At 37.0% G+C, this 25,453-nt stretch overlaps 3 protein-coding genes, 4 long non-coding RNA genes and 1 gene segment (V, D, J or C); 5 read left to right on the top strand and 3 right to left on the bottom strand.

Moving 5' to 3' along the window:
* Positions 1-257: 257 nt before the first annotated feature.
* Positions 258-2,716, bottom strand: LOC145548139 (uncharacterized). The gene is made up of 2 exons (XM_081598840.1): positions 2,410-2,716; positions 258-1,460 (listed from the first exon to the last, which is right to left on the bottom strand). The coding sequence occupies exons 1-2, from the start codon at positions 2,567-2,569 to the stop codon at positions 646-648; spliced, it is 975 nt and encodes a 324-aa protein (XP_081454966.1). The 5' UTR covers positions 2,570-2,716; the 3' UTR covers positions 258-645.
* A 24-nt stretch (positions 2,717-2,740) lies between these two features.
* Positions 2,741-3,009, top strand: LOC145548157 (uncharacterized). Its single transcript, XR_014084449.1, has 2 exons — positions 2,741-2,821; positions 2,897-3,009. It is a non-coding gene; the product is annotated as an uncharacterized LOC145548157 (long non-coding RNA).
* A 636-nt stretch (positions 3,010-3,645) lies between these two features.
* Positions 3,646-6,606, bottom strand: LOC145548141 (uncharacterized). The gene is made up of 2 exons (XM_081598845.1): positions 6,285-6,606; positions 3,646-5,125 (listed from the first exon to the last, which is right to left on the bottom strand). The coding sequence occupies exons 1-2, from the start codon at positions 6,442-6,444 to the stop codon at positions 4,236-4,238; spliced, it is 1,050 nt and encodes a 349-aa protein (XP_081454971.1). The 5' UTR covers positions 6,445-6,606; the 3' UTR covers positions 3,646-4,235.
* A 460-nt stretch (positions 6,607-7,066) lies between these two features.
* Positions 7,067-11,057, top strand: LOC145548143 (immunoglobulin lambda constant 1-like). The segment is given in 3 exon segments: positions 7,067-7,476; positions 10,397-10,727; positions 10,828-11,057. Coding segments are annotated over 3 exon segments (441 nt in total).
* Positions 11,058-11,950: 893 nt separating this feature from the next.
* On the top strand, positions 11,951-12,255 carry LOC145548148 (uncharacterized). The gene is made up of 2 exons (XR_014084439.1): positions 11,951-12,032; positions 12,071-12,255. It is a non-coding gene; the product is annotated as an uncharacterized LOC145548148 (long non-coding RNA).
* Positions 12,256-12,652: 397 nt separating this feature from the next.
* Positions 12,653-18,021, bottom strand: LOC145547542 (uncharacterized). Its single transcript, XM_081598836.1, has 2 exons — positions 17,579-18,021; positions 12,653-14,109 (listed from the first exon to the last, which is right to left on the bottom strand). Exons 1-2 carry the CDS (start codon positions 17,775-17,777, stop codon positions 12,989-12,991), a joined length of 1,320 nt encoding a protein of 439 aa, XP_081454962.1. The 5' UTR covers positions 17,778-18,021; the 3' UTR covers positions 12,653-12,988.
* On the top strand, positions 16,352-16,948 carry LOC145548155 (uncharacterized). Its single transcript, XR_014084447.1, has 2 exons — positions 16,352-16,436; positions 16,792-16,948. It is a non-coding gene; the product is annotated as an uncharacterized LOC145548155 (long non-coding RNA).
* A 4,984-nt stretch (positions 18,022-23,005) lies between the features above and the next one.
* On the top strand, positions 23,006-24,993 carry LOC145548145 (uncharacterized). Of its 2 annotated transcripts, XR_014084435.1 has the most exons (3): positions 23,006-23,245; positions 23,499-23,623; positions 24,413-24,993. It is a non-coding gene; the product is annotated as an uncharacterized LOC145548145 (long non-coding RNA). The 2 variants fall into 2 exon arrangements; XR_014084434.1 differs by having other exon boundaries at positions 23,499-24,993.
* The last annotated feature ends 460 nt before the right edge of the window (positions 24,994-25,453 follow it).

The following is a 25,453-nucleotide window of genomic DNA, read 5'->3' as shown; positions in this document are numbered from 1 at the left end:
GTGACAGGGAAAAGCCGGATCCATTTTCTGAGTCTGTGTCTCAGCACAGACTCACAGGACCAGGGAGGAGAATCACTGCTATAACACATGAAAAGGAGAATCCATTTTGAGAGAATCAATTCTCATCTACATTTCATTTCATTTGAAAAACTGCTCTTACGTGATGAGTCTCAAAAGTAAATGAAAAAATGATCCAACATCACAGCAACATGAACAACTGAGTGTTGACTGATGTTCAAATAAAGTGAAGCAGCATGTGATGACCCAAAGCAAAGCTTTATTTATACAGAACAATTCTTACACAGGTTAATCCAAAATGTTCATGAAATAAAAGGATCATTAAAACCACAGAAAACTTTACAACTTTGCTTAGCAACCAAGTTCAGGATGTCAAACATTTAGTAACCAATTAAATAGAAATAAACGTTGGAACAGATTTAACCTTCAGTCTGAAACGTCCATCTGTGTTCAGGAGAAACGGTTCATTCATCAGAGTCTCTGAAAGCAACACAAATGTTTTCATCCTGCAGGTAAAAGTTTCATCAGAACATCAACCACAGGAAACACGGCCATCTTGGTCCAGTTAAAGTCTGCTCTCATCCAGTCACCTGGGTTTTACTGAAGCTTTTCCCACGTGTTGCTCATTCACTGGACATCCCTCCGAGCTCTGTGGACCCTCTGGTGACCGGTCAGTTTACTCACACTGCTAAAGCTTGCTTCACATTTTACACATGAATATGGCCGCTCACATGTGTGGGGCTGCATGTGGAACCTAACGTAGCATCTTTCCCCAAAGCTTTTCCCACAGGTTTCACATGGAATAAACCCGCTGCGTGTGTGAGTTTTTCTGTGAACCTGTAAATTAGAATGTCTGGAAAAACATCTCCCACAGGTTTCACAGGAAAAGGGCTTGATGCCCGTGTGCCTTTTCATGTGCTCTTTCAAGTGAGACTTTTGTCTGAAGAATTTTCCACATATTTTACAGGAGAATGGCTTCTCGCCTGAGTGGACCCTGATATGCCGCAGCGTGTTGTACCTAGATTGAAAGAATTTCCCACAAACATGACATCTACAGGATTCATTTGGAGCCATTCTGGACCGACTCGCCAACACAGGACTGCAGCTTCCTGCTTCATCCTGGTTCTCCAGAGCACAAACACTGTTGGAGTCCAGAAGCTCAAAGTTTGGTTCTTCTTCACTGAAATCAGTTTGTTGCAGAGTCACAGTCTGAGTAAAACAAAGACTCTGTCCCTGCTGACTGCAGCAGACTTCCTGCCGTTCCTCTTTAACCCCAGGAGCTCCTGGTTCCTCCTTCAGCAGCTGAAGTCCCAGCTCCTCGTTGCTGTCGCTGTCGTGTGGAGGCTCTGATTGCTCCTGGTTCTCATTCCAGCTCACCATCTGATTACAGAGCTGCTCAGGGAAAACCTCCTCTTCCTCATCTTCATGTTGCTTTGGGACGTCTAGAGAAACAGAAAACATAAGAGATCAGATATTTAATAACTGAGTGGTTTAGTTGGGCATCTTGAGTGAAAAGAGAATATAATATGAATATATAATATGAATAACCTGAACAATGAACAAATACTCCCTATACTTGATACTCAGTACAACAAACTGTCCCAACCATCAAACGTGTCTGTTTTATTGGTTACTGTAGTTAAACACATGACTTAAAATGTAAGAAGTAAAAAAATCCATTTGGATTTAACTAAATAAACAAGTCTGAGTTTCCTGCTGGGTCATTACTGCACATATTATCATCTTCCTGCAGCTACAGCATATTTATCCCCATCAGATGCAAAGAGAAGCTCCAGTCATGTGAAAGGACATGAAAAAAAACAACGTCACACAACTAAAGGAGAAGCAGAAACTTTTCAAAGCAAGAAAAGCTGGAAAGAAACTGGAGAACCTTCATCTTTTAGTCAGAAATGTGGCTGGACAAAAAGTCATGAATGTGAAATCAACCCGAAGAATGGTTAGTAGAGAAAGTAAGAGCGTTTCCAACTGAATATGATCTTTTTGAGAAATAATTGACTATTTTTCTGGACAGGTAATGTATTAAAAAGGCTCAACATCCTCCCACATCAACACCAGAGTCCCCATAATAACCTATACAGCAACTTTATATCACATTATAATCCCATTCTGACTGGTCAACGTTTAGTAGTAAATGCACTAATTTCACCTCTAAAAATGAGTTCAGTCATATTTGACAGAATTTATTTGCTCCTGTTCTTCAGTCAGGAGAAAATTAATTGGTCTTAAATGAGCAATTAATTAGGAACCGACCAGCTGGTGTCCTCACCGAGCTTTTATAACGAAACCTTTCAAAAAACGAGCCGTTATTTCAACTGAAAGTTTCAATGATGAACAAATTTCCGTTTCTCCATCGCGGTTGTATTAACGTACCGATTCTGGTGAGTTTTATCTGCGGCTTCCAGCGGATCTCCAGCAGTTTAATGTCCTCCTCGTAGCGGACGATGGTTTTTTCCACCTCGGTGAAGATTTCCTCCGCAGCAGCAGTTAGTCTCTCTCTGATAAAATCCCTCAGATGCTGAACTGAAGACATTGTTACTGAAATATCAGGCAGAGAAACGATAGCAGGCTGCTGCTGCTGCTGGAGCCGTTTTGTTTTACTTCCGCTGGGGGTCAAACTGAGACGAAGCAGCTGGTTGGTCCATTTCCGCCCCCTGCTGGCCTGGAGGCGAACAGCAGCAAAACGATCACATTCTCTGAACCGGACCAGAAAATAATGAAGCAAACAGGCAAAAGTTATTTTCATTTCCTTCAGGGCTTATTTTTTAATAATACCTGTGGAAACGTGAGTCTGATAATACATTAAGATTTAGACCTGGCCTGTATTTACAGGTTGTAATGTTTCTGTCATTCCAACCAGAGCGGACTGGCCATCAGGACCATCCAGACATTTCCCAGTGTCCAGGCCCACTGCAGCGGGTCGGAACCAAGGTTGGGTTCAGGTCACGCTAAATAAAAACAATCTGTGCTGTTCATGCGCTGGAATCTGGAATCTGTCTCGTTAAAATTCCCACACAATGTGACAGGGAAAAGCCGGATCCATTTTCTGAGTCTGTGTGTCTCAGCTGTGCACAGAGACATACCAGGTTGCAAACAGGTGTTATGTCAAAGTACCGGTGGATATTTATATGCTCTGTTGTAGGAACATCAAACCTCCCACATTAATGACAAAACGCACCAAAATATGACTGACCGGCAGATTTTTAGCATCTGTGGACAGATTAACACCATGTCGTCTGTTTGACCACATTGTTATGCAAAAAGTATTGACACGGCTGGCAGGTTTGAATACGAAATCATTTTCAGTAAAGAAGGTTGTCAATTAGAAAAGAGACGCATCTTTTCAGGCTAAGAATCAATTTTGAGAGGCAAGTTCAATTCTCATGTCAAAAGTTGTACAACTGATTGATTATTACTGAAAAACTAATAATTATTAACACCATTCTGCTAATCAATGAGCAGTTTTTTCCATGTTTCTGCTGATAGTTTGACTCCAGAACCTGATTGGTGCTGATTTAGGTCCAACATCAGCAGGATGAACCGATTCTCTGGATCAGGACTCAACATGTGGAACCACTGAACTCTGGCAGGAATCATGTTAGAATAAACTGGAGCTATAAAAATGGTCTTTATTCATTTACCATACAGGGAAAAACAAAATGTTTTACAGGGAATTAAAAACTTTACAACTTTGCTTAGCAGCCAAGTTCAGGATGTCAAACATTTAGTAACCAATTAAATAGAAATAAACGTTGGAACAGATTTAACCTTCAGTCTGAAACGTCCATCTGTGTTCAGGAGAAACGGTTCATTCATCAGAGTCTCTGAAAGCAACACAAATGTTTTCATCCTGCAGGTAAAAGTTTCATCAGAACATCAACCACAGGAAACACGGCCATCTTGGTCCAGTTAAAGTCTGCTCTCATCCAACCCCTTCTATGTATGAAAAGGAGTCGCCATGGTAACATCCTTTCCTTGTATCCCATTTTGACGACTCCTGACTCACATGCATTTCTTAACATGTTCAGATTGTACTGCATGGACCTCTTGGTTATGTTGATGTAAGAATTATGTTAAAAAATTAAAAACTAAACTGCTGCAGCAGCTTTAAAACCTGCTGTTCCATCAGAACACCTGGATGACGGAAACATCTGGAGTGAAACGACGTCCAAGAAACCCTCAGATCTCACCAGAAACCCTCAGATCTCACCAGAAACCCTCAGAGTTTTGTGGACTTTCTGGTGACCCATCAGTTCATTCACACTGTTAAAACTTTCATCACATGTTTCGCAAGAATATGGCTGCTCACCTGTGTGGGTCTTCCTGTGGTATTTCAGATACCATTTTTCACGGAAGCTTTTCCCACAGATTTCACATAAAAAAGGCTTAACGCCTGTGTGGGTTTTTCTGTGAACTTTCAAACAAAAACTTCTGCTAAAACGTTTCCCACAGGTTTCACATGAATAAGGCTTGTCCCCTGTGTGAGTTTTCCTGTGAACCTTCAGGCTAGACTTCCTGGTAAAACATTTCCCACAGGTTTCACAGGAAAAGGGCTTGGCACCAGTGTGCATTTGGATGTGCTCTTTCAGATGACATGTTTGTACAAACACTTTTCCACATATTTTACAGCGCAGTGGCTTCTCCCCTGAGCGGACTCTGCGATGTCGCAGCGTGTTATACTGAGATTTGAAGACTCTCCCACAGGATTCATCTGGGACAGTTTCAGCCCAACTCGCCAACACAGGACTGCAGCTTCCTGCTTCATCCTGGTTCTCCAGAGCACAAACACTGTTGGAGTCCAGAAGCTCAAAGTTTGGTTCTTCTTCACTGAAATCAGTTTGTTGCAGAGTCACAGTCTGAGTAAAACAAAGACTCTGTCCCTGCTGACTGCAGCAGACTTCCTGCCGTTCCTCTTTAACCCCAGGAGCTCCTGGTTCCTCCTTCAGCAGCTGAAGTCCCAGCTCCTCGTTGCTGTCGCTGTCGTGTGGAGGCTCTGATTGCTCCTGGTTCTCATTCCAGCTCACCATCTGATTACAGAGCTGCTCAGGGAAAACCTCCTCTTCCTCATCTTCATGTTGCTTTGGGACGTCTAGAGAAACAGAAAACATAAGAGATCAGATATCTGGTTTGAATAGGACAACTTTTAAAATCCCCAGAGGCAAATTATCTGCATCAAAGATCCATTAAATCAAGTTTTAATACTTTAAAACTTCCACCAGTGAGCTGCTGATGAAGCTAATTGTTATTAGCAGCTATGAAGGAAGAAACAGTGGCAGGAAAAGTCGCCACCAACTCAGTGTGTTTAGTGAAACAGGACAGGTTTCAAAGCAGCTCGTCTTTGATGCTGCAGGAACCATTAAAGTTTAGATGGAGGAATAAAATCCAACCCAACAAACTCAGAAACTTTGTGTCTGACCTGATGAACTCCAGAGACCCGAGTTTGAAGTAAACCTGACATATTAAACCTCAGAACTCTGACTTTATCTCTGCTGGTTTATTAGAGCAACTGGACACATTTTAGGTTTTCTTTAAAATCTTCCAGCTCCATTTTCTTTATCAATAGGAGAAATAACATGGAAAAATAGATTAGAAATATCTATTCTATAAAAAACTTTCACATACTTCAAACGTGAGATTAAACATTACGTTTGTATTTTAATCAATAAAATGTTTTCTCATTTAAAAGAAAAAGAACAGATTTTTTTACTAACATTCTTTCTTTGCTGTAGTTGATAACAGATATCAGGTTTGAGCTTCAGGATGTTTTCTATCGCTTGGTGAAAAGAGAAAACCACGTTTCAACTCCAAAGCTTCAAAATAATATGGACGACATCAGTGGACACAGATCCTGTCCCAGTGGTCAGACCTGTCTGTCCTGTCTGTCCTGTAGTTAAACACAGGGACCAACAGGACTGACACAAAAACCACCTCCTGGATTTAACTCAGCAGACAGATCCGAACCTCCTACTGATCATCTGGAGGACTAACGGCGTCAACATTACTTTAACATACACAGTATCACCTTATGATCAGTATTTAGAAACTTCAGCCATTTATTATGTCACCTGTATAAAAAAAAAATCAGTTTTGTTTAATGTTTGACCGGTTGGCCGATTCCTAACTTCGACCAGCAGGTGTCGCCATCGAGCTCTGACTGCGAAACTTTTCTAAAAACGAACATTTATCTCCAAACATCTGAGCTGGAAGTTTCTCTGATTGACGGAGCTTCATCTGTTCTTTTAACGAACCGGTTCTGGTGAGTTTTATCTGCGGCTTCCAGTGGATCTCCAGCAGTTTAATGTCCTCCTCGTAGCGGACGATGGTTTTTTCCACCTCGGTGAAGATTTCCTCCGCAGCAGCAGTTAGTCTCTCTCTGATAAAATCCCTCAGATGCTGAACTGAAGACATTGTTACTGAAATATTCCGTCGAGGAACAAAAACACAACACAAAGCTGCTGCTGCTGGAGCCGTTTTTGTTTTACTTCCGCTGGGGGTCAAACTGAGACGAAGCAGCTGGTTGGTCCATTTCCGCCCCCTGCTGGCCTGGAGGCGAGCAGCAGATTGGTGGCCAAACCGATGCCGAACCAGAACAGAACTTCTCTAAACTGTTATTAATAGAGCAGATAATAACTAAGAATAAAGGTAAATACTGTTATTATTTGTCTTCCTTATTCGTGTTATATTCTAATAATCCCTGTGGAGATGTGAGTCAGATGATACTTTATTTACATGTCGTAATGTTTCTGTCAGTCCAACACAGATTTATATAAACGGTTTAAATTAAAAACAACCAAAGATAATTTTTCTCCTTCAATATCTGTGTTACTCTTTCTGCCAGGTGTTTGGTGTTCTGATCGGTGTTCCTTTACAGGGTGATTACTTTCTGGTACCAGAGGGAAGATATTTCGTTTTTCAAGTACAGGTGAGATTTAAAAAGTTCATTCATTCTCAGAAAGGTGATTTATCATGTGAGAAGAATCTGAACGGCTTCTCATTGTCAGTGTGAGCTTCATGGCTCCATCAGGCTCCAGGAAACCACAGCCCCCCCCCTCCCTCCGTGCTGCATTCATGATCTCAGCAGCTGCAGCTCAGACTGAAGACTTTCAGCAAGACGACGTCCCAACAAACCAGGAGACCCAGTGGGAGAGATGAGAGCTTTAGACATGATGTCTGCAGAGCTTCCTGCAGACCCACTTTGGACCTTCACAGCACATTTCTGATGGTTCTGATCCATCAGAACCTCACAGCAACTTCAGCAGGACGGTTCTGATCATGACTGTCTGCTTCTCATTCAGACACGTTTTAAATCTGCATCCAGTCATGAGGAAAACATGGAGATCTGGACCGGTTCTGCTCAGCTGACCCGGTCAGCAGCAGACAGCTTTCTGCTCATTCTACACTTTCCTGATCTGTGGTTCTGATCCAAACTCGATGGAACCGGTAAGGATGGAAACGTGTTTAAATCACTTTCTGCTGCTTCAGCATTTATGATGCTTTTGGTCGTTAGTCCAGAACCAGATCTTCTGGTTCTGGTTCTGGTTCTGCATCCCCAGAACCAGAACAAAACGAGGAGAAGCAGCATTCAGCTTCTATACACCACAGATCTGGAACAAACTTCCAGAAAACTGTAAAACAGCTGAAACACTGAGAGCCTTTAAATCTCAACTTAAACCCGTCTGGTTAGAGCTGCTGATGGCTAAATGAGGGTTAGAGTGCCGGGGTTTGATGTTTATAATGTTTTTATCTTTACTGTTAATGATGGATAAACCTGGATAATACCTGGATAAACCTGGAGAATACCTGGATAATACCTGGATAATACCTGGATAATACCGTGTTAAACGGACGGCGGAGTCCGGCGACGACAGGCGCTTAGATTCTGTAACAGAAGTGAGCTTGTGAAAGAGACTGAAGGTGTAAAAACGTTTAACTTCAGTCCTAAAAGGGGTTTTAATGTTTTTATCTTTTTATTCCAAAATCTCTTTCCCACTATTTATTTAATGTCACCTGTTGTTTTTATTTAAATTATGTAAAGCAATTTGAAATGCCTTGCTGCTGAAATGTGCTATACAAATAAAATTTGATTGATTGATTGATTGATTGTAGAAATGTCATCATGTAAACGTTACAGAGGAAACCAGAGATAAATAGAAACATTTAATCTTCACTGCAAAACAAAAACAATTATATTTAATTTTAAAAATGTATTTTGGTTCCTTATTATTCCATTCAGTGTAAAATATATTCTTCTTAAACTGCAACCAAAAATCTCAGACAAATTAATTCAAATCTTTCTATTTTTTATTTTTATGAACTCTATAAATGTGTGAAATCTGTTTGAAATGTTTTTGATTTAAAAGATAAAAAGTGTCGAAAAAGTTTTTATATTTACAAGATTTTAAAACACAGTTAATTAGAAAAATGTGAAAATAAAAAAAAACTATAAAAATGGAGATTAATTTAGATTTTATTTGAACATGTAAAAAGTTATTAGTTTGGGAAATAAAAAGAGAAACATAACTTTTCACTGACGGGGTGTTAATATAATATAATATAATATAATATAATATAATATAATATAATATAATATAATATAATATAATATAATATAATATAATATAATATAATATAATATAAAATATAATATAATATAATATAATATAATATAATATAATATAATATAATATAATATAATATAATATATATATAATATAATATAATATAATATAATATAATATAATATAATATAATATAATATAATATAATATAATATAATATAATATAATATAATATAATATAATATAATATAATATAAATGTGACTCATAAACTGAGACCTTATAGTTTTAATTAGAACAAAAATATTTACCAATAAATTAGAAATTTATTAAATGTTTGTTAGAACATGTGAAATTTTTTTCTGCTTCATTTCAAAGTAAAAAATAAAAATTCACATGTATCTGGTGACTTTTATTTAAAAGCATCCAGAACTTTATTTAATTAGTGTTTTAACTTGACTTGTTTTAAATAAAGAGACAAAATATTCAAGTAAAATGTTACATTTTACTTTGTTATTATTATTTTAACTGAAACCAAAAGCTGTTCGTTATCTGGATGCATTTAATTAAGAAAATGTGCAAAATGTTTTTTCCAATTTTATGTTTACTATAATTTACACTCCATTTTATTATTTTTACAAAATTTATGTACATAATCTTACATAAATTAGATTTTATTTTTACTTTAGTTTATTGTTAGAAACCATTAAAGTTTATTGTGTAACTTTAGTTTTTATTTCTCCTTTAATCCGACGCTTTGATCAGATAAGTTGATCGATCAAAGATCAATCTGATCAATCTGATCAATCAGCTTCACTCAGAAACTTAAACACAACTTCAGACGACGTGCAGGTTTATATTCCAGATTACTAATAAATGTTGGAGTTATTAAATATTTTGCATATTTTTCTGTTATTAATTAGTGAAATTAAAGCATTAAAGTCAAAATCTTAAGATAAAAAATGATGTTTAACAATTAATGTTAGTAAACAGTGAATAATAGAAATAATGATAATAAACTTTTGACAATAGAATAGAAATCACATTTTAAAAAGGTTTTTTTGGTGATCAAAGGAAATAAATATACTAACTTGTGTTAAATTATTTTAAACTTAGATTATTTATTATAAAATACCGCAAAGCACAAAAATATTTACCAGGAATAAATTAATGTATAAAAAATAATAGTTAAACAGAATAATAACAAAAACAGTTTGTCACAAAATGAATAAATGTTAAAAATGAATAAATGTTGTTAAAAATGAATAAATGTTAAAAATGAATAAATGTTGTTAAAAATGAATAAATGTTGTTAAAAATGAATAAATGTTGTTAAAAATGAATAAATGTTGTTAAAAATGAATAAATGTTGTTAAAAATGAATAAATGTTGTTAAAAATGAATAAATGTTGTTAAAAATGAATAAATGTTGTTAAAAATTAATGTTAAAAATGAATAAATGTTGTTAAAATGAATAAATGTTAAAAATGAATAAATGTTGTTAAAAATGAATAAATGTTAAAAATTAATAAATGTTGTTAAAAATGAATAAATGTTAAAAATGAATAAATGTTAAAAATGAATAAATGTTGTTAAAAATGAATAAATGTTAAAAATGAATAAATGTTAAAAATGAATAAATGTTGTTAAAAATGAATAAATGTTAACAATGAATAAATGTTACAAATGAATAAATGTTGTTAAAAATTTATAAATGTTGTTAAAAATGAATAAATGTTGTTAAAAATGAATAAATGTTGTTAAAAATGAATAAATGTTGTTATTTGCCGTGAGCTGCTGCAGCTGCTGCTGCCTGTCTGCTGCCGACCTGCAGGTGATCCGGTGGTGCAGCCCGTGGTGAGCGTGTACCCAGCAGCATCCAGCGCCCAGCGGGACAGGAAGGGCTTCCTGCTGTGTCTGGCCTCAGGCATGTTTCCTCCTGAGGTCCAGGTCTCCTGGAAACGACTGGAGGACGGTGGAGAGACGGATCTGACCTCTGCAGAGCAGCTGGAGCTCAGAGAGCCCAACCGCACCGCCTCCATCTTACCGGTGGACCGGGATCAACACAGCACATCTAGATACCGCTGCTCTGTGCAGCATGAGGGGGGCCCAGTGGAGGCCCCAGCAACACAAGGTGATGAAGCTGGGAGAGCAGGCAGGGGCTCAGCTGCAGCTGCAGCAGAGGACGGACATTTCTGTTCAACTCCAATCATTTCCCTCCTGCTCTGTTCCAGAGGTTTGTCCCTGGATCCTGATGATCCTGAACCGGGTGAAGCTGCTCTGCCTGCTCTACTCAGTGCTGATAGTTGGTTTTAAAGCTTCTTATGACGTTTAGAGAATATTTTTATTCCAGCTTCTGATGATATAATTTCACAGATTGATTTAAATCCTCTGGTTATTTTCTTTCTGCCTCTTTTGTCTTTATTTGATTGTAGCTGAACTTTGTGTAAAATCCTGAAGTTTCATTAAAGATGTTTGTGACTGAATGACTGATTTGTTCTTAAATTCTCCATCAAACCAGGAGTTTCATCTGCTGAGGCTGAAGAGCAACAAGCTGAGAGCCATCACCTGATGAATGAATGAATGAATGAATGAATGAATGAATGAATGAATGAATGAACGACCAAACGTTTTAAATTATAAATACATTTTCTATGGCAGTAATCCAGCTTAGACACATGTAGTTGTTATTTCCCAGAACAATCAACTTTAATTCGTCAAACTCAATAAAACAGATTTTTTTCAGAAAACATTAAATTTAGGCTTTTTAAGGTTTGATCTCAGCTGATCTGATGCTGATACGTTTTTTCCTTTCTTGGAGCTAAAACAGTAAAAACAGGATTAGTTTGGTTCTCAGTCTGAACTATGGATCTTTAACCAACCACTGAGAGAAACACCGATACCGGATCAGAACCAAGATGGCCGCCTGGTTGACAGGAAGTGAACAACATGAATGTTTGTCTCGGTGGTTTGAGTTTCTGTCTCGGTGGTTTTGCTGCTGCTTTGTTTGTTCCTGTGAGCTGAAATCTTCCTGCTGCATCGAGAGACAAACAGAGAAACTGATCAGAGTTCAGATTCAGCTGCTGCTGCTTCAACCTTCACTCTAATTGTTATCCTGCATTTGAGCCGTTGAACAGCCTGATGTGATTCGACTGATGGAGCCGATTGCTGAGCTGTGAGTTCAGCTCTGAGCTGTTTCTCTCTCAGATGAAGAACTCAGGTGCTTCCTGAACGACTGTTTCAGTCGATGCTTGTAACTGTCATGGTGTTATTAAAGTGAGAAGCCACAGCTAACGGTGTGGAGGCTGCAGAGCACAAACCCACACAGCTGCAGGAAAGGAATCTGATTGGCTGCCAGCAGTTTGGTGGCTTCTAATAACCACTGAGATCAGATTCACATCTGCTGCTCTACAAACTCACCATCTGCTCTCTGACCACAGTCTGTTTTATTTACAGATAAACCTTATAATACTTAAGGTTCATAATTTACACGTTTCATTAAAACTGGGCTGTATGTTGACATGCAGAATAATTAGATTCCAGTTTAAATTTACTAGTAAAAACAACATTTACTACTGAATTAAGTTGCTGCATCACAAACCTTTGCTGTAAATACTGAGAACCTGAAGCTGCTTCTGTTTTTACTGTTTCCTCTCAGTGGAGATGAAAATAATTCATCAGAAATGATGTCACTTTATGAAACAGTGGGATGATGCAGCCGGCTGGAATATTAACAATGAAGAACATGAATAAATAAATCAGTGTTACAGCAACGCTGGGCCAAATGTTTCCCTTTGTTAAACACAGATTAACTTTGTGTTCAGACATCAGATCTGCAAACAAAGAAACTGAACCCAGATCAGATTCACTCTCATCTCTTCTGCATCAAATACTTTAAACTCTCTTTAAAACTTGACACCAGTAAATATTTTCTGTTTCTCCATTTGTCTCTGAACCAGGTTAGTTTTAGTGACTCAGTTTTAATGTAGCTTAGGACAAAGAAACCTATTAAAACCTTTAATTTTCTGCAACCATGTACGTCCATGTCCACATCAGCCATTAGATTTTTCTTTATGTTTGATATTTATTAGTAAAGGTCAGTACAGCTTAATCTAGTCACAGAAAAAAATCAAGTAAGAAAAGTCACTCATTTTAATCTAACCTGTATGATTAATTTTAAAAGTAACTTCATGTCTTATTACTGCTAAACTAAAATCTCCAGCCTGGTTGCCATGGTTACCTCAGGTCATTCTGACAGCAGCCTCTGTGTCGCCGTCCATTAAATTAGGAACGATCCTATTTTAGCCAGTCAGTGTTGAAGGATGACAGGAAAATGGACAAGCACAACATCCGTATTTTCAAAATAATTTACTGTCTGTTGGAAACACTAACCTATCAATGCCCTGTGTGGGTTCTCCTGTGAACATTTAAATTTGAACTATGTATAAAACTTTTCCCACAAGTGTCACAAGCAAAAGGCCTTTCACCTGAATGAGTTTTCTTGTGACCCTTTAAACTACAAATTCGAGAGAAAACTTTCCCGCATGTTTCACAAGAAAAAGGTCTTTCACTTGTATTCATTTTGTTGTAAACAGAGAAATCTTCTCCATATGTTTGAAAAGGCCTCTTACCTGTATGAATTTTCTTATGGATGTTTAAATTATCAATACGAGAGAAAGATTTCCTGCAAAAGTCACAAGAAAAAGGCCTTTCACCTGTATGGATCTTCTTGTGAATATTTAAATGATCGATTCTTAAGAAACTTCTCCCACATGTCTCACAACAGAAAGGTCTCTCGCCGCTATGGATCTTCTTGTGAACTTTTAAATTACTCATTTGAGAGAAACTTTTCCCACATGTTTCACAACAGAAAGGCCTCTCACCAGTGTGGGTTCTGTAATGCTGTTTCAAGTTAAACCTCTTCTTGAAGGATTTCCCACAAACACCACACTCATCAGAAGACATGTTGTCAGTGTAGCACTGAGTCTGTGAGCCGGTGGAACTGCTTCCTCCCTGATCGTTGCTCTCAACTACAGGAGGAACATGGAGAGGAAGCTGCTCAGGTCTTGGTTCTCCTTCACAGCCAACAGGAGAATCTGTTTCCTCCATCAGACGTTCTGCTTCCTCTTTAATCCATGGAGTTTCTGGATCCTCCTGTCCTTCAATCAGTGCTTTTCTTGGGTTCTCCTCTTCCTCTTTAAGCCACTGAGTTTCTTTATCCAGTGAAGGTTCTGCTTCTTCCTCTTTCATCCAACCAGTTTCTGATTCCTCCCGTTCTTCAGTCGGTGGAGGTTCTGATTCTTCCTGTGGCCTTTCGTCCCATGAAGCCTCTGCTTTCTCGTTTCCTCCCATCAGGGTGTGTTCAGGTGGTTGTGGAGGATCTGGTTCCATCTGATCCTCTCCGGTCCATTGAGGTTCTGGTTCCTCCTCCTCGTGGCTGGACCGCCTCCCCTGGTTACAGACAAGTTGGATGGAAGAATCTTCCTGCTCAGTGAAGACGTTTAGATTTTGAAGGTCTGTGGGAACAAAGGAAGATCATTGATGACCATCTTGTGCACCAGTCGTCTGAATTCACGTGATCAGCTCAGCACTATAACAATGCAGCAAAATTATTACTAAAAAATGGGCTGATGTCACATAACTGAAAACCCCAATAACTGAGCGTCTCCACGGCAACAATCAGACACCATCTTGTTTCATATCTTGATGTTTGGGAGGAATGTCAGTCACATTACGGATTTAACTGGGACATTGTCCCATCAACACATCTGAGTGACCTGGAAATATTTCATCATCACGTTTCAGAAACATAAATCTGCAGAAAACCATTTGCAAGTTTCTGCACTGACAGTTTGCAAACATTCACTGAGATATGATTTATGTATGCAGGCCAATATCTGCTGTGGCTGTAGTAAATATGAATTAAAGCAGCTGAAAATCTTTCTACATGATGACCAGTCACTTTGACATTTCACTGCACCTTGGTAATGAAGTGGTGAATTCATGGTAATGAAGTGGTGAATTCATGGTAATGAAGTGGTGAATTCATGGTAATGAAGTGGTGAAATTCATGGTAATGAAGTGGTGAATTCATGGTAATGAAGTGGTGAATTCATGGTAATGAAGTGGTGAATTCATGGTAATGAAGTGGTGAAATTCATAAAAAAGTGAGCTGTTGTTTTAGCTCAGACTGCAAATGAACAGCTGATCAGAAAACAGCCCCGTTCTGCATGTCTGGTGCTTCATGTGACAGAAACTGATCAGACCTGAACTCATCACTAACTCTGATGGAAGCCATGTTGGAGAAGGAAAAGGCCTGAGATGTTTTAAAGGTCCAACTGAAAATCAATCAACTCTCTTCAGATCAGACACACGTCACTGGTTTAGATTTCACTCCAAGCCTCAACATTTATTTCAAACCTAATTAAATTATGTCTCAGCTTTACCACCTTCCACTAACAGTCTAGACAAAAATCACCCAAACAAAGACCCATGTCTCCCTCTTTAGTTCAGAATCCAGAAAACCATTTGGTTCCAACAGAACAGCTCATTTTAGATGAGTTTCTACTTCTGCTGTTTTTGCTAAAATATCCACAGTTTGTTTTGAAGTTTGGTAGTTTATCCAGTATTTCCTTTTTAAAATATTGTCCAGCCCCACAGAAAAAGCAGCAGCTGTTTCTCCTCGTGTTACTTTGTTTCAGGTTCCTTAGAAAGTATCAGGAGACAACAGGAAGTAAAAAGGTTCAGGCACCAGAGCAGAAATCATCTTATGTTGAGTAAAGAAACTGCTACTTTGTAAAAACCTCGGATCCAAAGTACGTTTTCAGTCTAACCATCTACAAACAGTAGATCCAGTTACCAATCAACAGCCACTGCTGCTGCTGACCTGAGAGAAAATACAACAAACTTCATGTTTATACGTCACAACCAACCAGTCAGAGCTCCACCATCACTGCTAACCTTGTTTTAGTCACCAGAGAAGGAAGATAGAAATAGATGAACCTAATTTAGTCCAGATCAGATTTAGATTTACAAACTAAATGTGAAGAGGAAAAAGAAACTGATGCAGATGTAAACTAGATTATATAATCTAGATTAGATCAGTTCAATGGATTTGACAGTGAAAAAAACTCCTCATATTTCTGTCATTTGGAGAAAAGTAGAGAAATGTAATTACAAGTCTACTGATAAAGATCCAGAAACTATGAAAGACATTTTTCTTAATTGGACTTTCAGAATATTCTACTAAGAATGTCGATGATTTCTTAGACGAGACCTGAAACCTTATCCCCAACATTCACAAGGTTCTTCAGAAAAAGGTCACTTATCAATTAATTGTTCGTCAATAAATACAATCAGGCAACTTTAGATTAACTCCTTAATCAATAGCCTGCATCCCCAATCAAACTTTCATCTTCTGTCTATCCTGGGATTTATACTAGAATGTCCTTCATTATTTTTAGATTGTTTCATTTTTATACACAGACATGTAAATTCAGAGGCACTAAACCTAAATGGTTCAGTTTTATTTATTTTTTGTTTGATACATTATTTATTTATTGTGTTTATTGTTAAATCGTTAATATTTTTAGTCAGGCGACTTAAATGATCTCCATCTGGTTTTCAGAGACTCAAACAGACATCAGTTATTTTGTCGTAGACATAATATAAGTGTAGACCCCGCATTGGCTGCTCCGGCGCAGGAAATACGGCGGCCATCTTGGAGAGGTCGTCCCTCCTACTTTGCTTAATCAAAACAGCAGAAGATGCCTCAGCACTGAGGGATATTGTTGTTCGGATCGACGGACTATTGATGTGAGGCTCCACAGACAACATTTCACAAGTAAGATTGACATATTATTGTGTATATATTGTGATTAGAATATTACTTTACTGTATTTATGTCCACCGGCTAATAGATACCAGCTAATATTAGCTACAGTGCTTGGTGTAATACAGGTTCAGCCGCTATGAAGACTAACTGAGATTCTGTAAATCTAAAAAAATTAATTATTCTCCAACATTGACTTAGATTATCTGACACAAGAGCCTATATTAGAAATGAAACAATGTAACACATATTATAAAACTTATATTATGTGTTATAACATTCACCAGCAAAGTGGTAAAGACTATTATTTATATGTAATTCTTTCACTAGTAAGATACATCCCAAATCTTCCGTTTTTGTTTTGAAGGTTTCCTAAAGACACGATGTGAGGAAGAAGAGGGAGAATCTATAAAGAGAGACGGATTCACTGCAGCACGGATGAATCTCACATCGGAGTTTGGACTCAATCTGCTGCTGAATCTCTGAAGCTAGAACTCATCGGCTGAAAAACAAAAAAATAAAAATTTATATTTGTGTCCGTCGGAATATACATGCATACATACATACATACATACACACACACACACACACATACATATTATTCAGTATTAATCATTATTTATTTGTGTCATTATTAATCATTATTTATTTATTTGTGTTTGTATAGTTATATAAATATGTATTGATATTACTAAATAATTAAATAAATTATGAACGGCTGTGTGCTTTTTAATATGCTCATTATACATCTTTATCAGAATATTCCATTCCTATTCTATTGTTATAGCCACTAAGCATATTTAAATATGCTGAACTATGTATTAAAAACATACTTAAATAATACAATTGTTTATAAATGTAGCTTTGATAGATGTTTGAATATGGTTTCCAGTAACAAAAAAGCGTGTTATGATCGATTAAATGCGCTGATACGTCATTTTGCTGCTTAACACATAATGCTGAGTGGAGTGGTGGACCGCTCCAAGATGGCCGCGCTAAATCTCGTCAGCGACAATAGGCGAGAGCGGCCATGAGGGTCTCTCCTTATATTGTCTATGTATTTTGTTATGTAGCATCAGAGCTAGCAACTGAAGCATTTCGTGTTTTAACTATCGCTGCTGACGGATCTCATCAGCTCCTTCATCCGGACCTACCAGAACTTTGTCTCTGCAGCTCCGAACCGATTCTGATGAGTTTGATCTCTGGTTTCCAGTTGATCCCCATCATCCTGCGCTGAGCATCGAGCTCCTCCTCGTAGCAGATGATGGTTTTTTCCACCTCTGAGAAGATTTCTGCTGCAGCAGCAGTTAGTCTCTCTCTGATAAAATCTCTCAGATGCTGAACGGAAGTCATGGTTGCTGAGATATTAGCTGAGAAACGATAAAACAACCGTATTCTGGCTTCTAACTTGTCTATAATGGCAGATCGCAAACCCGTCTTCTGACTGAATCCATACGAGCTGCTTCTTCTTCTTCTTCTTCTTCTTCTTCTTCTTTTAGGTTTTAACGGCAGCTTGCATCCATTTATGTTGCACTACTGCCCTCTATTGACTCCTACCAACTACCCCTCAAATTCTCTTAAAGATCCCAGAGTTTTTAAAAAAACGAAAGATCTTCTTTTTCCCCTCAATACTATTCAATTTGTCGATCACCTTCTCAAATACCAATTCCCTACTAACACCTAGTTCCGTTTTTAATAATCTTCTTTGGCTTTCATACTTTCTACATTTGATCAAAACATGTTCCATTGATTCTACATCACCACACCATCTACATAAACCAGTAAGGTGTTTCCCCATCTTGAAAAGAGTTCCATTTAGGAAACTATTCTTATTCTATTTATAATTACCTCCTCCCTCCTGTTTATTCCTCTTATCCTTTCTACATCAATTGTATTTTGTATCCTAAATAAATGTCTACCATTTATTTCATTTACCCACCTTGCTTCCCATATCTTTTTGCTTTCTTTCCAAATTATACTTTTACCTTCAGATTTAGATAACTTTATTTGCATATCAATATCATCTTTTTTAATCGCCTCCTTAGCCAGCCTGTCTGCTCTTTCATTCCCTATAACACCTACATGAGCAGGAGTCCAGAATAATATAACATTTTTATTTTGTTCACATAACCTATGATGAACCGCCATAATCTCATATAGAATATTTTGATGATTTTTTGTACGTCCCTTTCCGATACTCATCAACGCAGATAGAGAATCACTACAAACTATTATTTTATTCCTATTAGTTTCCTCCACCCATTCTAAAGCTACTAAAATAGCACACAGTTCCACTGCGAATACACTCAAATAATCAGATGTTCTTTTTGAAATATTAATCTTTAATTCAGGAATCACTACAGCTATACTGGTTGCTTCACTTTTAGGGTCTTTCGACCCATCAGTATATATTTGCAAGTAATCATTATATTTATTCTGCATTTGATTATAAAATTCTTGGCAAATATCTAGTGTATTCCTTTTCTTAATATGTGTTAGTGAACTGTCTACATTGATATATTTCCAAGTCCATGTAGGTCTCACAGGCCATAATACAGGTGGACTAAATTCCTTATAATATACATTACAAATTTTCGCTCTGTCATCCCCAACCCACCCAAAGCTATCAATTTGTTTCTTTCCTCTTTCCCAACACTTTTCTAATACTTTCTTAACCGGGTGATCTGCATTATGTCCTTTTAAACTTATCCAATAATTGACCATTAGCTGCTGTCTTCTAATGCATAATGGCATTTCTCCTGACTCTACTTGTAAAGCACATACTGGCATTGATTTAACTGCCCCTAAACAAATTCTCATTGCTCTGGCTTGAATCACATCTAGCTTTTTTAATCTAGTTTTGGCTGCTGAACCATACACCACACTCCCATAATCTATTCTTGATCTAATTAATGACACATATATACTTTTTAGGGAATCAAAACTTGCACCCCATGTCAATCCTGCTAAACACCTCACAATGTTTAGAGCCTTTCTACTTTTCTCCATAATATGTTCTATGTGATTTCCCCAAGTTAGTTTCTTATCAAAAACTACACCCAAAAACCGAAACCAATCAACCCTTTCTAACTCTTTCCCATACAAATACAACTTTTTATCAACCCCTATTTTCTTATTTGTGAAAAACATAACTTTTGTCTTTTCAATTGAAAATTGAAAGCCCCATTTTACCCCCCACTTACCCACTTTATCTATACCCTCCTGAAGTTTTTTAATAATATGTTCCACATTTCTTCCCCTTTTCCATAAAGCCCCATCATCAGCAAAAAGTGACTTACCAAAACTGATAGATAAATCTTTAAAAATGTCATTTATCATAACTGAAAATAATGTTGGACTTACCACACTTCCTTGAGGGGTTCCATTTTCTATTTTATATAATTTGGAAACATGATGTCCTATTTTAACTTGAATATTTCTATCCCGTAAAAAATCCCATATCCAATTAAACATATTACCTCCTATACCCATCTGATGTAATTTAATCATTAACCCTTCCCTCCATAGCATATTGTTTGCTTTTTCCACATCAAAAAACACAGCAACAACAATTTCCTTATTAATTTGAGCTTTTCTAATATCATCCTCTAAACATAAAATAGGATCTATTGATCCTCTCCCTCTATGAAAGCCACTCTGATGAGGAGCAATTAAATGTTTTGACTCCAAATATTGTGTCAATCTCTCATTCATCATCCTTTCCATCAGTTTACACAAATTAGATGTTAAAGCTATTGGTCTATAATTTCCAGGGTTACTATGATCTTTCCCAGGTTTCTTCAACGGAATAACAATAGCTTCTTTCCACTTACAAGGCAGTCTCCCTTCCTTCCAAATCTTATTGTATAAAATTAGTAATTTATTTAAAACTTCCTCACTTACATGTCTTAACATAATATAACACACTTCATCTTTACCTGGAGCACTATTCCTAGTTCTATCCAAAGCTCTTTTCAGCTCTCCAATAGAGAGAGGATAATTCATCAGATCATTATTACTCTTTCTTCTTAAGATTCCATCATTTTCCTTTCTAGTTCTCTCCCTTCCCTCTATTTCATTAACTGATAAATTTTTCCCACTATGAATCTCTACAAATGCTCTCACTAACATATCAGCCTTTTCCTTGTCAGTTACAGCAACTATATCATTTTTATTTAGTTTAGGATAACTCCATTCCCTTCCATCTCCTCCCATTTTTTTAATCATCCCCCAAACATTCCCTAGTTTTGTACTACTGCCAATTGTGTCACAGAAACCTCTCCAGAATTCTCTTTTTGTCCTTGTTATTGTTCTCCTGACTTTTGCTTGTGACTTTTTATATTCAATTAAATGTTGAAAATTATGAGACCTTTTAACCAATTTAAATGCTTTATTTCTTTCTCTAACTGCTTTTCTACACTCTTCATTCCACCATGGAACTAACTTTCTCCTATTTTTCCCTGATGTTTTTGGAATAGACTCCTCAGCAGCAGTTAAAATACTCTGACTAATCTCTTGGTTCATACTTTCAATACTCTGATCATTTTTAATATTTAAAATGTTCCTATCACATAAGTTATAAAATTCCTCCCAATTTGCTTTCTCAAATATCCACTTTCCTCCTATCATTTCAGGTCTATGCACCTGGCCCATCCTTATTTTGCTGATTATAATGTAGTGATCACTACCAAATGTCTTATTTTTAACTTGCCAATCACATAATGGAGCTAAACAGCTAGAAACAAATGTCAAATCTAATACAGATTCCTTACCTGAATTTATATCAATTCTTGTCTTCTTACAATTATTCAAGCAAACCAGATTATTACTATCTAAAAATTCTTCTAAAATGTTCCCATTATAATCTACTTTTCCACTACCCCATAATGAATGATGTGCATTAAAGTCTCCACACCAAATAACATTTCCTTTCATATCCATCTCTTCAAGTTTGCTTAACTCAAGCTTTTTACAAGGATTGTAAAAATTTAAAATCAACATTACCTTCTCTTCCACCCATATTTCAATTGCAACATACTCCAAGTCTCTTTTCCTTCCAATAATTTTATATGGAATACCTTCCTTAATCAGAGAAAGACATCCTCCCCCATTTCCTTCTTCTCTATCATATCTAACTGCAATATATCCATCTATTTTAAAATCCAAACAAGGCCTCAACCAAGTTTCCTGTATACAAATTATATCAGGTTTCTCTTTTAATTCATAAATAAACTGTTTAAAATCTTGCCCATTTGACAAAAGACTCCTCGCATTCCATTGTAATATTGAGACTATGCTTCTTGACTTGCTTGACTACACAGCTCTCCCCTTATGTCTTCCCACCGAATATTCTTTAAGTCTAAGCTATGGCATGCTGCCTTCACAATAATCTGAATCCTTTCCGTTTTTGATTTCACGTCCGATGTTGCATTTATAACTCCTGCAATAAAAGTCACCATTTTCTTTTTTTCCTCTTCTATTTTCTTTTCAATCATTTCCATAATTTTTGAGCTTATTTGCTTCTCACCTGTTAGAGATTTCCCATTTTGTTTCTCTTTCTCAACTACTTTACACGCTTCTGCATATGTTACTTTCTGCGTAACTTTTGTTTTCTGTATAGTTGTTTGTCGTTTCATTACTTCGCATCCCCAAAAAGCAACACTATGCTCTCCTCCACAACTACAGCACTTTGGTTTAACTCCAACTCCACATTTACCATACTCATGGTCTCCAGAACATCGGGCACATCTCCTTTTTCCTTTACACATTTTTGCAACATGGCCAAATTCCTGACAGTTGAAGCACCTCACTGGTTTGGGCACGTATTCTCTGACACTAAATCTTATCAAACCAAAGAAAACCTCCTTTGGCATTTCTTTTGTTTCAAACTCCAACAACACAGTTTCGGTTTCAACCTTCTCTGTACCCCTTGTCATTCTTCGTGCTCCCTTTATTTCCTTGTTTCTTTCTTTCAAATTCTCAACTAAGTCCTTCATGTTAACACTCAACGGCACTCCTGTGATAATTCCTTTGCTTTCATCATTTCTTTTTTCACCCACTTTAACAACTGCTCTGACTTTAACTTTACACACCCATCCAAGCTTTTTTGCCTTTTCAACTTGCCCTTCCGAATTACATCCAATAAAAAGGTTTCCGTCTCTCAGTATTTTAGCATATTTAATTTCCCCAACATGTGTTTTTAGTGCTTTTGTTAGTTTAATTGGATCCATCTTCTTAACTCCTTCTCCTTCATCAAATCTTATTATAATGTTCAGGTTTTGTCTTTTTGGTGGTTCTTTTCCTTCTTCAATTCCGTCATTATCAGTGTCTTCAGTGCTTTCCTCATTTCCTTTTTTCCTCTTTCTTTCGGCAGCTCGCTGCTTCTTTCCACCCTTTCCCACCAAGTCCCACTCTTTATCTTCATTCTGCCCACTCCTTCCTTCCTCTTCACTACACTCCATACTATTACAGTCACTTCTTTCTATATCCAACGTTGTCATGTCCCAATTTAAATCGTATTTATCACCAGACGACTCTTGTCTCTCCGTCTCTCCAACCAGGAAGTCGCGTCCTAGGTCGTCTCAGACGAGAAGGTCCTCGCTGCAGCATGCAGAAAGGGGCGGGGACGGACCACTGTCAGCCTCATACCTTATATGGAAATGGGACCATTGCACTCCGGAAGTGAAGGGGGCGCTATTTTCCTAATTTCTAGTATAAATACCTTAAAGAAGCGGGTTTGAGATGCCGATTGAAAGAAGTTTGAGAGGGTTCATGTGTTCGGCACACGATCCAAAATGGAAAAGGCGCAAAGTCAGCAAAAGGTATTTTTACCTTCTTTAAAATTTTTATCACATAGTAAATCAATACGCTTTTCTAGATGACGTTGAGCATATAATAAACAGCTGTAGACTATTGAAATGCGTAATTCATAGAAGGTAAGGTTAAATTTAGCATGTAGCATAGCTAATTATTTCCCTGCAGGGCACCATTAGATAAAAATAGAAAAGTAAATAAAATGTATAATTGATAAGTGTATTTTATGCTCAAACTTTGTTTTTTTATTTTATTTAACAGATCCACGTTTCTATTTGTAACATTCGTAACGGAGAGAAGATTATTCCGGATATTTCTGTCCTCTTTGCTCATACAAAGCCGATGAGTCGTTCACATAACAAGAACTGCTACGGTTCAACATAACGGTATGTAAAGCTACACTTACACTATCATTTATTTATTTACCTTCTTAACAGTTTTGTAGTTGGTTTTTTTTTTCATAAAAAAGACTAGAAAAAGGTTAATCCTTTTTGAAATATGTTTTTGCACGCCAACATTTCTGGAAAGTCTAACACTTTATAAACTAAAAGCTGCCATCATAGGTGGGTGTAGTTCCCTCTACTTCATATATTTATAGTAGTAAATAACTGCAAAAAACACTAGTAAGAGTAACAGTATTAGGTGATATATCTACTATTAAGTACGGTTTTACTGATCATAATGTGCAGTGTAATATTACCCATTTATTTCTGCAGACATGAATTAAAATGAAGGTATGTGCACTGATAGTTATTTTAAAAATGGAAATTAAAAATATTAATATAAGTCAACAAATAAAGGTTAGAAGAAACCTGTGTGTCGTGTTTTTTATGGGTTAAAATATGCTCTTCATTCTGTGAAGTAACTCGCATTAGGTTGCATATCAACAAAATCTACTCAAATAAGAGTATAACATATGACAAAATAGTTCGTGTATGTATATATCCATCCATTTTCTTACACCCTTGTGTAGTGGGGTCGGGAGTTGCTGGTGTCAATATCCAGCTGGCGTTCCGGGCGAGAGGCGGGGTCAGGGGTCACCCTGGACAGGTCGCCAGTCTGTTGCAGGGCAACACAGAGACACACAGGACAAATAACCATGCACACACACACTCACACCTAGGGACAATTTAGAGAGACCAATTAACCTGACAGTCATGTTTTTCCTTTTGCAGTTGTTACGTGTTCTTCCTGTAACCGGCAATATAAAGACTGTGTGGGCTTCACTGGAAATGGAAGACGAGGAGATTACCCTCGTTACTACTGTGATGGCAGACCTGGACACTGCCCTGGATGTCAGTACTGAATGCAAGGAGAATAATAGTTGTTTTCCACAGTCTTTCACACATTTCAGTTGTCACACATTGTTCTTTTTTGGTGACATCTTTGTAAATCTGTTCTGCTGACATTTGGATTTGTTCTGTCATCCTTTAGTTTTTCACAATGTGTTCTTTAAACATTATGTAAATTTTTTAGTGTTCCTTTTGTTGTAGTTCAGTTGATTTATATTATTTAGTTTTTTGGTAGAACTGTTGTTTCCAGGAAAAGTAACATTGTGGCTCTAATATATTAAAGAGAAAGTAGAACCAATAAAGTAGTTGTAAATATATTGTAACAGCATTGTTTAACAATTGGATAACCTTGTTTTAAAATTTTGAAATACAAGCAAAGATAATACCTTTCAGTATTTCATGTGTAACGTTTCATATACTTTAACAATGACTGGAAGAAATAAAAATTGTCTTTGCAAACCTCAGTCGTTTATGTTTTAGCAATCAGAATCAACAGTTTTTATTTAAATAAAGCAACCAAATACAGAAACATGTTCAGTTAGAAACATACCATAATACAAAGATTAAAGGTATGCTGAGCGACGGTGGAGACCGGGTGAAGGTGATGGAAACTCGGGTGAGGAGCAGTTGTTCACATCAAGCCGGACTTTATGAAGGGTAATTCAAGAAGATGAGGAGACCGGCGCCGATAGGCTGAGACGGAGGCGCATGATGAGCTGATTGGCTGAATTGAAGAGCGTTAGAATGTACACATAAGCCTGATTTATTTATCTGGTGACTTCAAAGAAGCTTTTCATACAGAAACAATGATTAATCCACAGTGGATCATTCTCTTGTCAAATAAACTTTCTAAAACCTACTTTCTCTGAGTGTTTCCAGTTTGAAGCTACATTTAAAGTTTTACAAAAGTCTCTCTGGGTTTTG

This window comes from Poecilia reticulata, chromosome 17 (assembly GCF_904066995.2).
Source record: "Poecilia reticulata chromosome 17, P_reticulata-male-v2, whole genome shotgun sequence".
NCBI lineage: Eukaryota > Metazoa > Chordata > Actinopteri > Cyprinodontiformes > Poeciliidae > Poecilia > Poecilia reticulata.
This window is presented reverse-complemented; position numbering and strand designations above follow the sequence as displayed.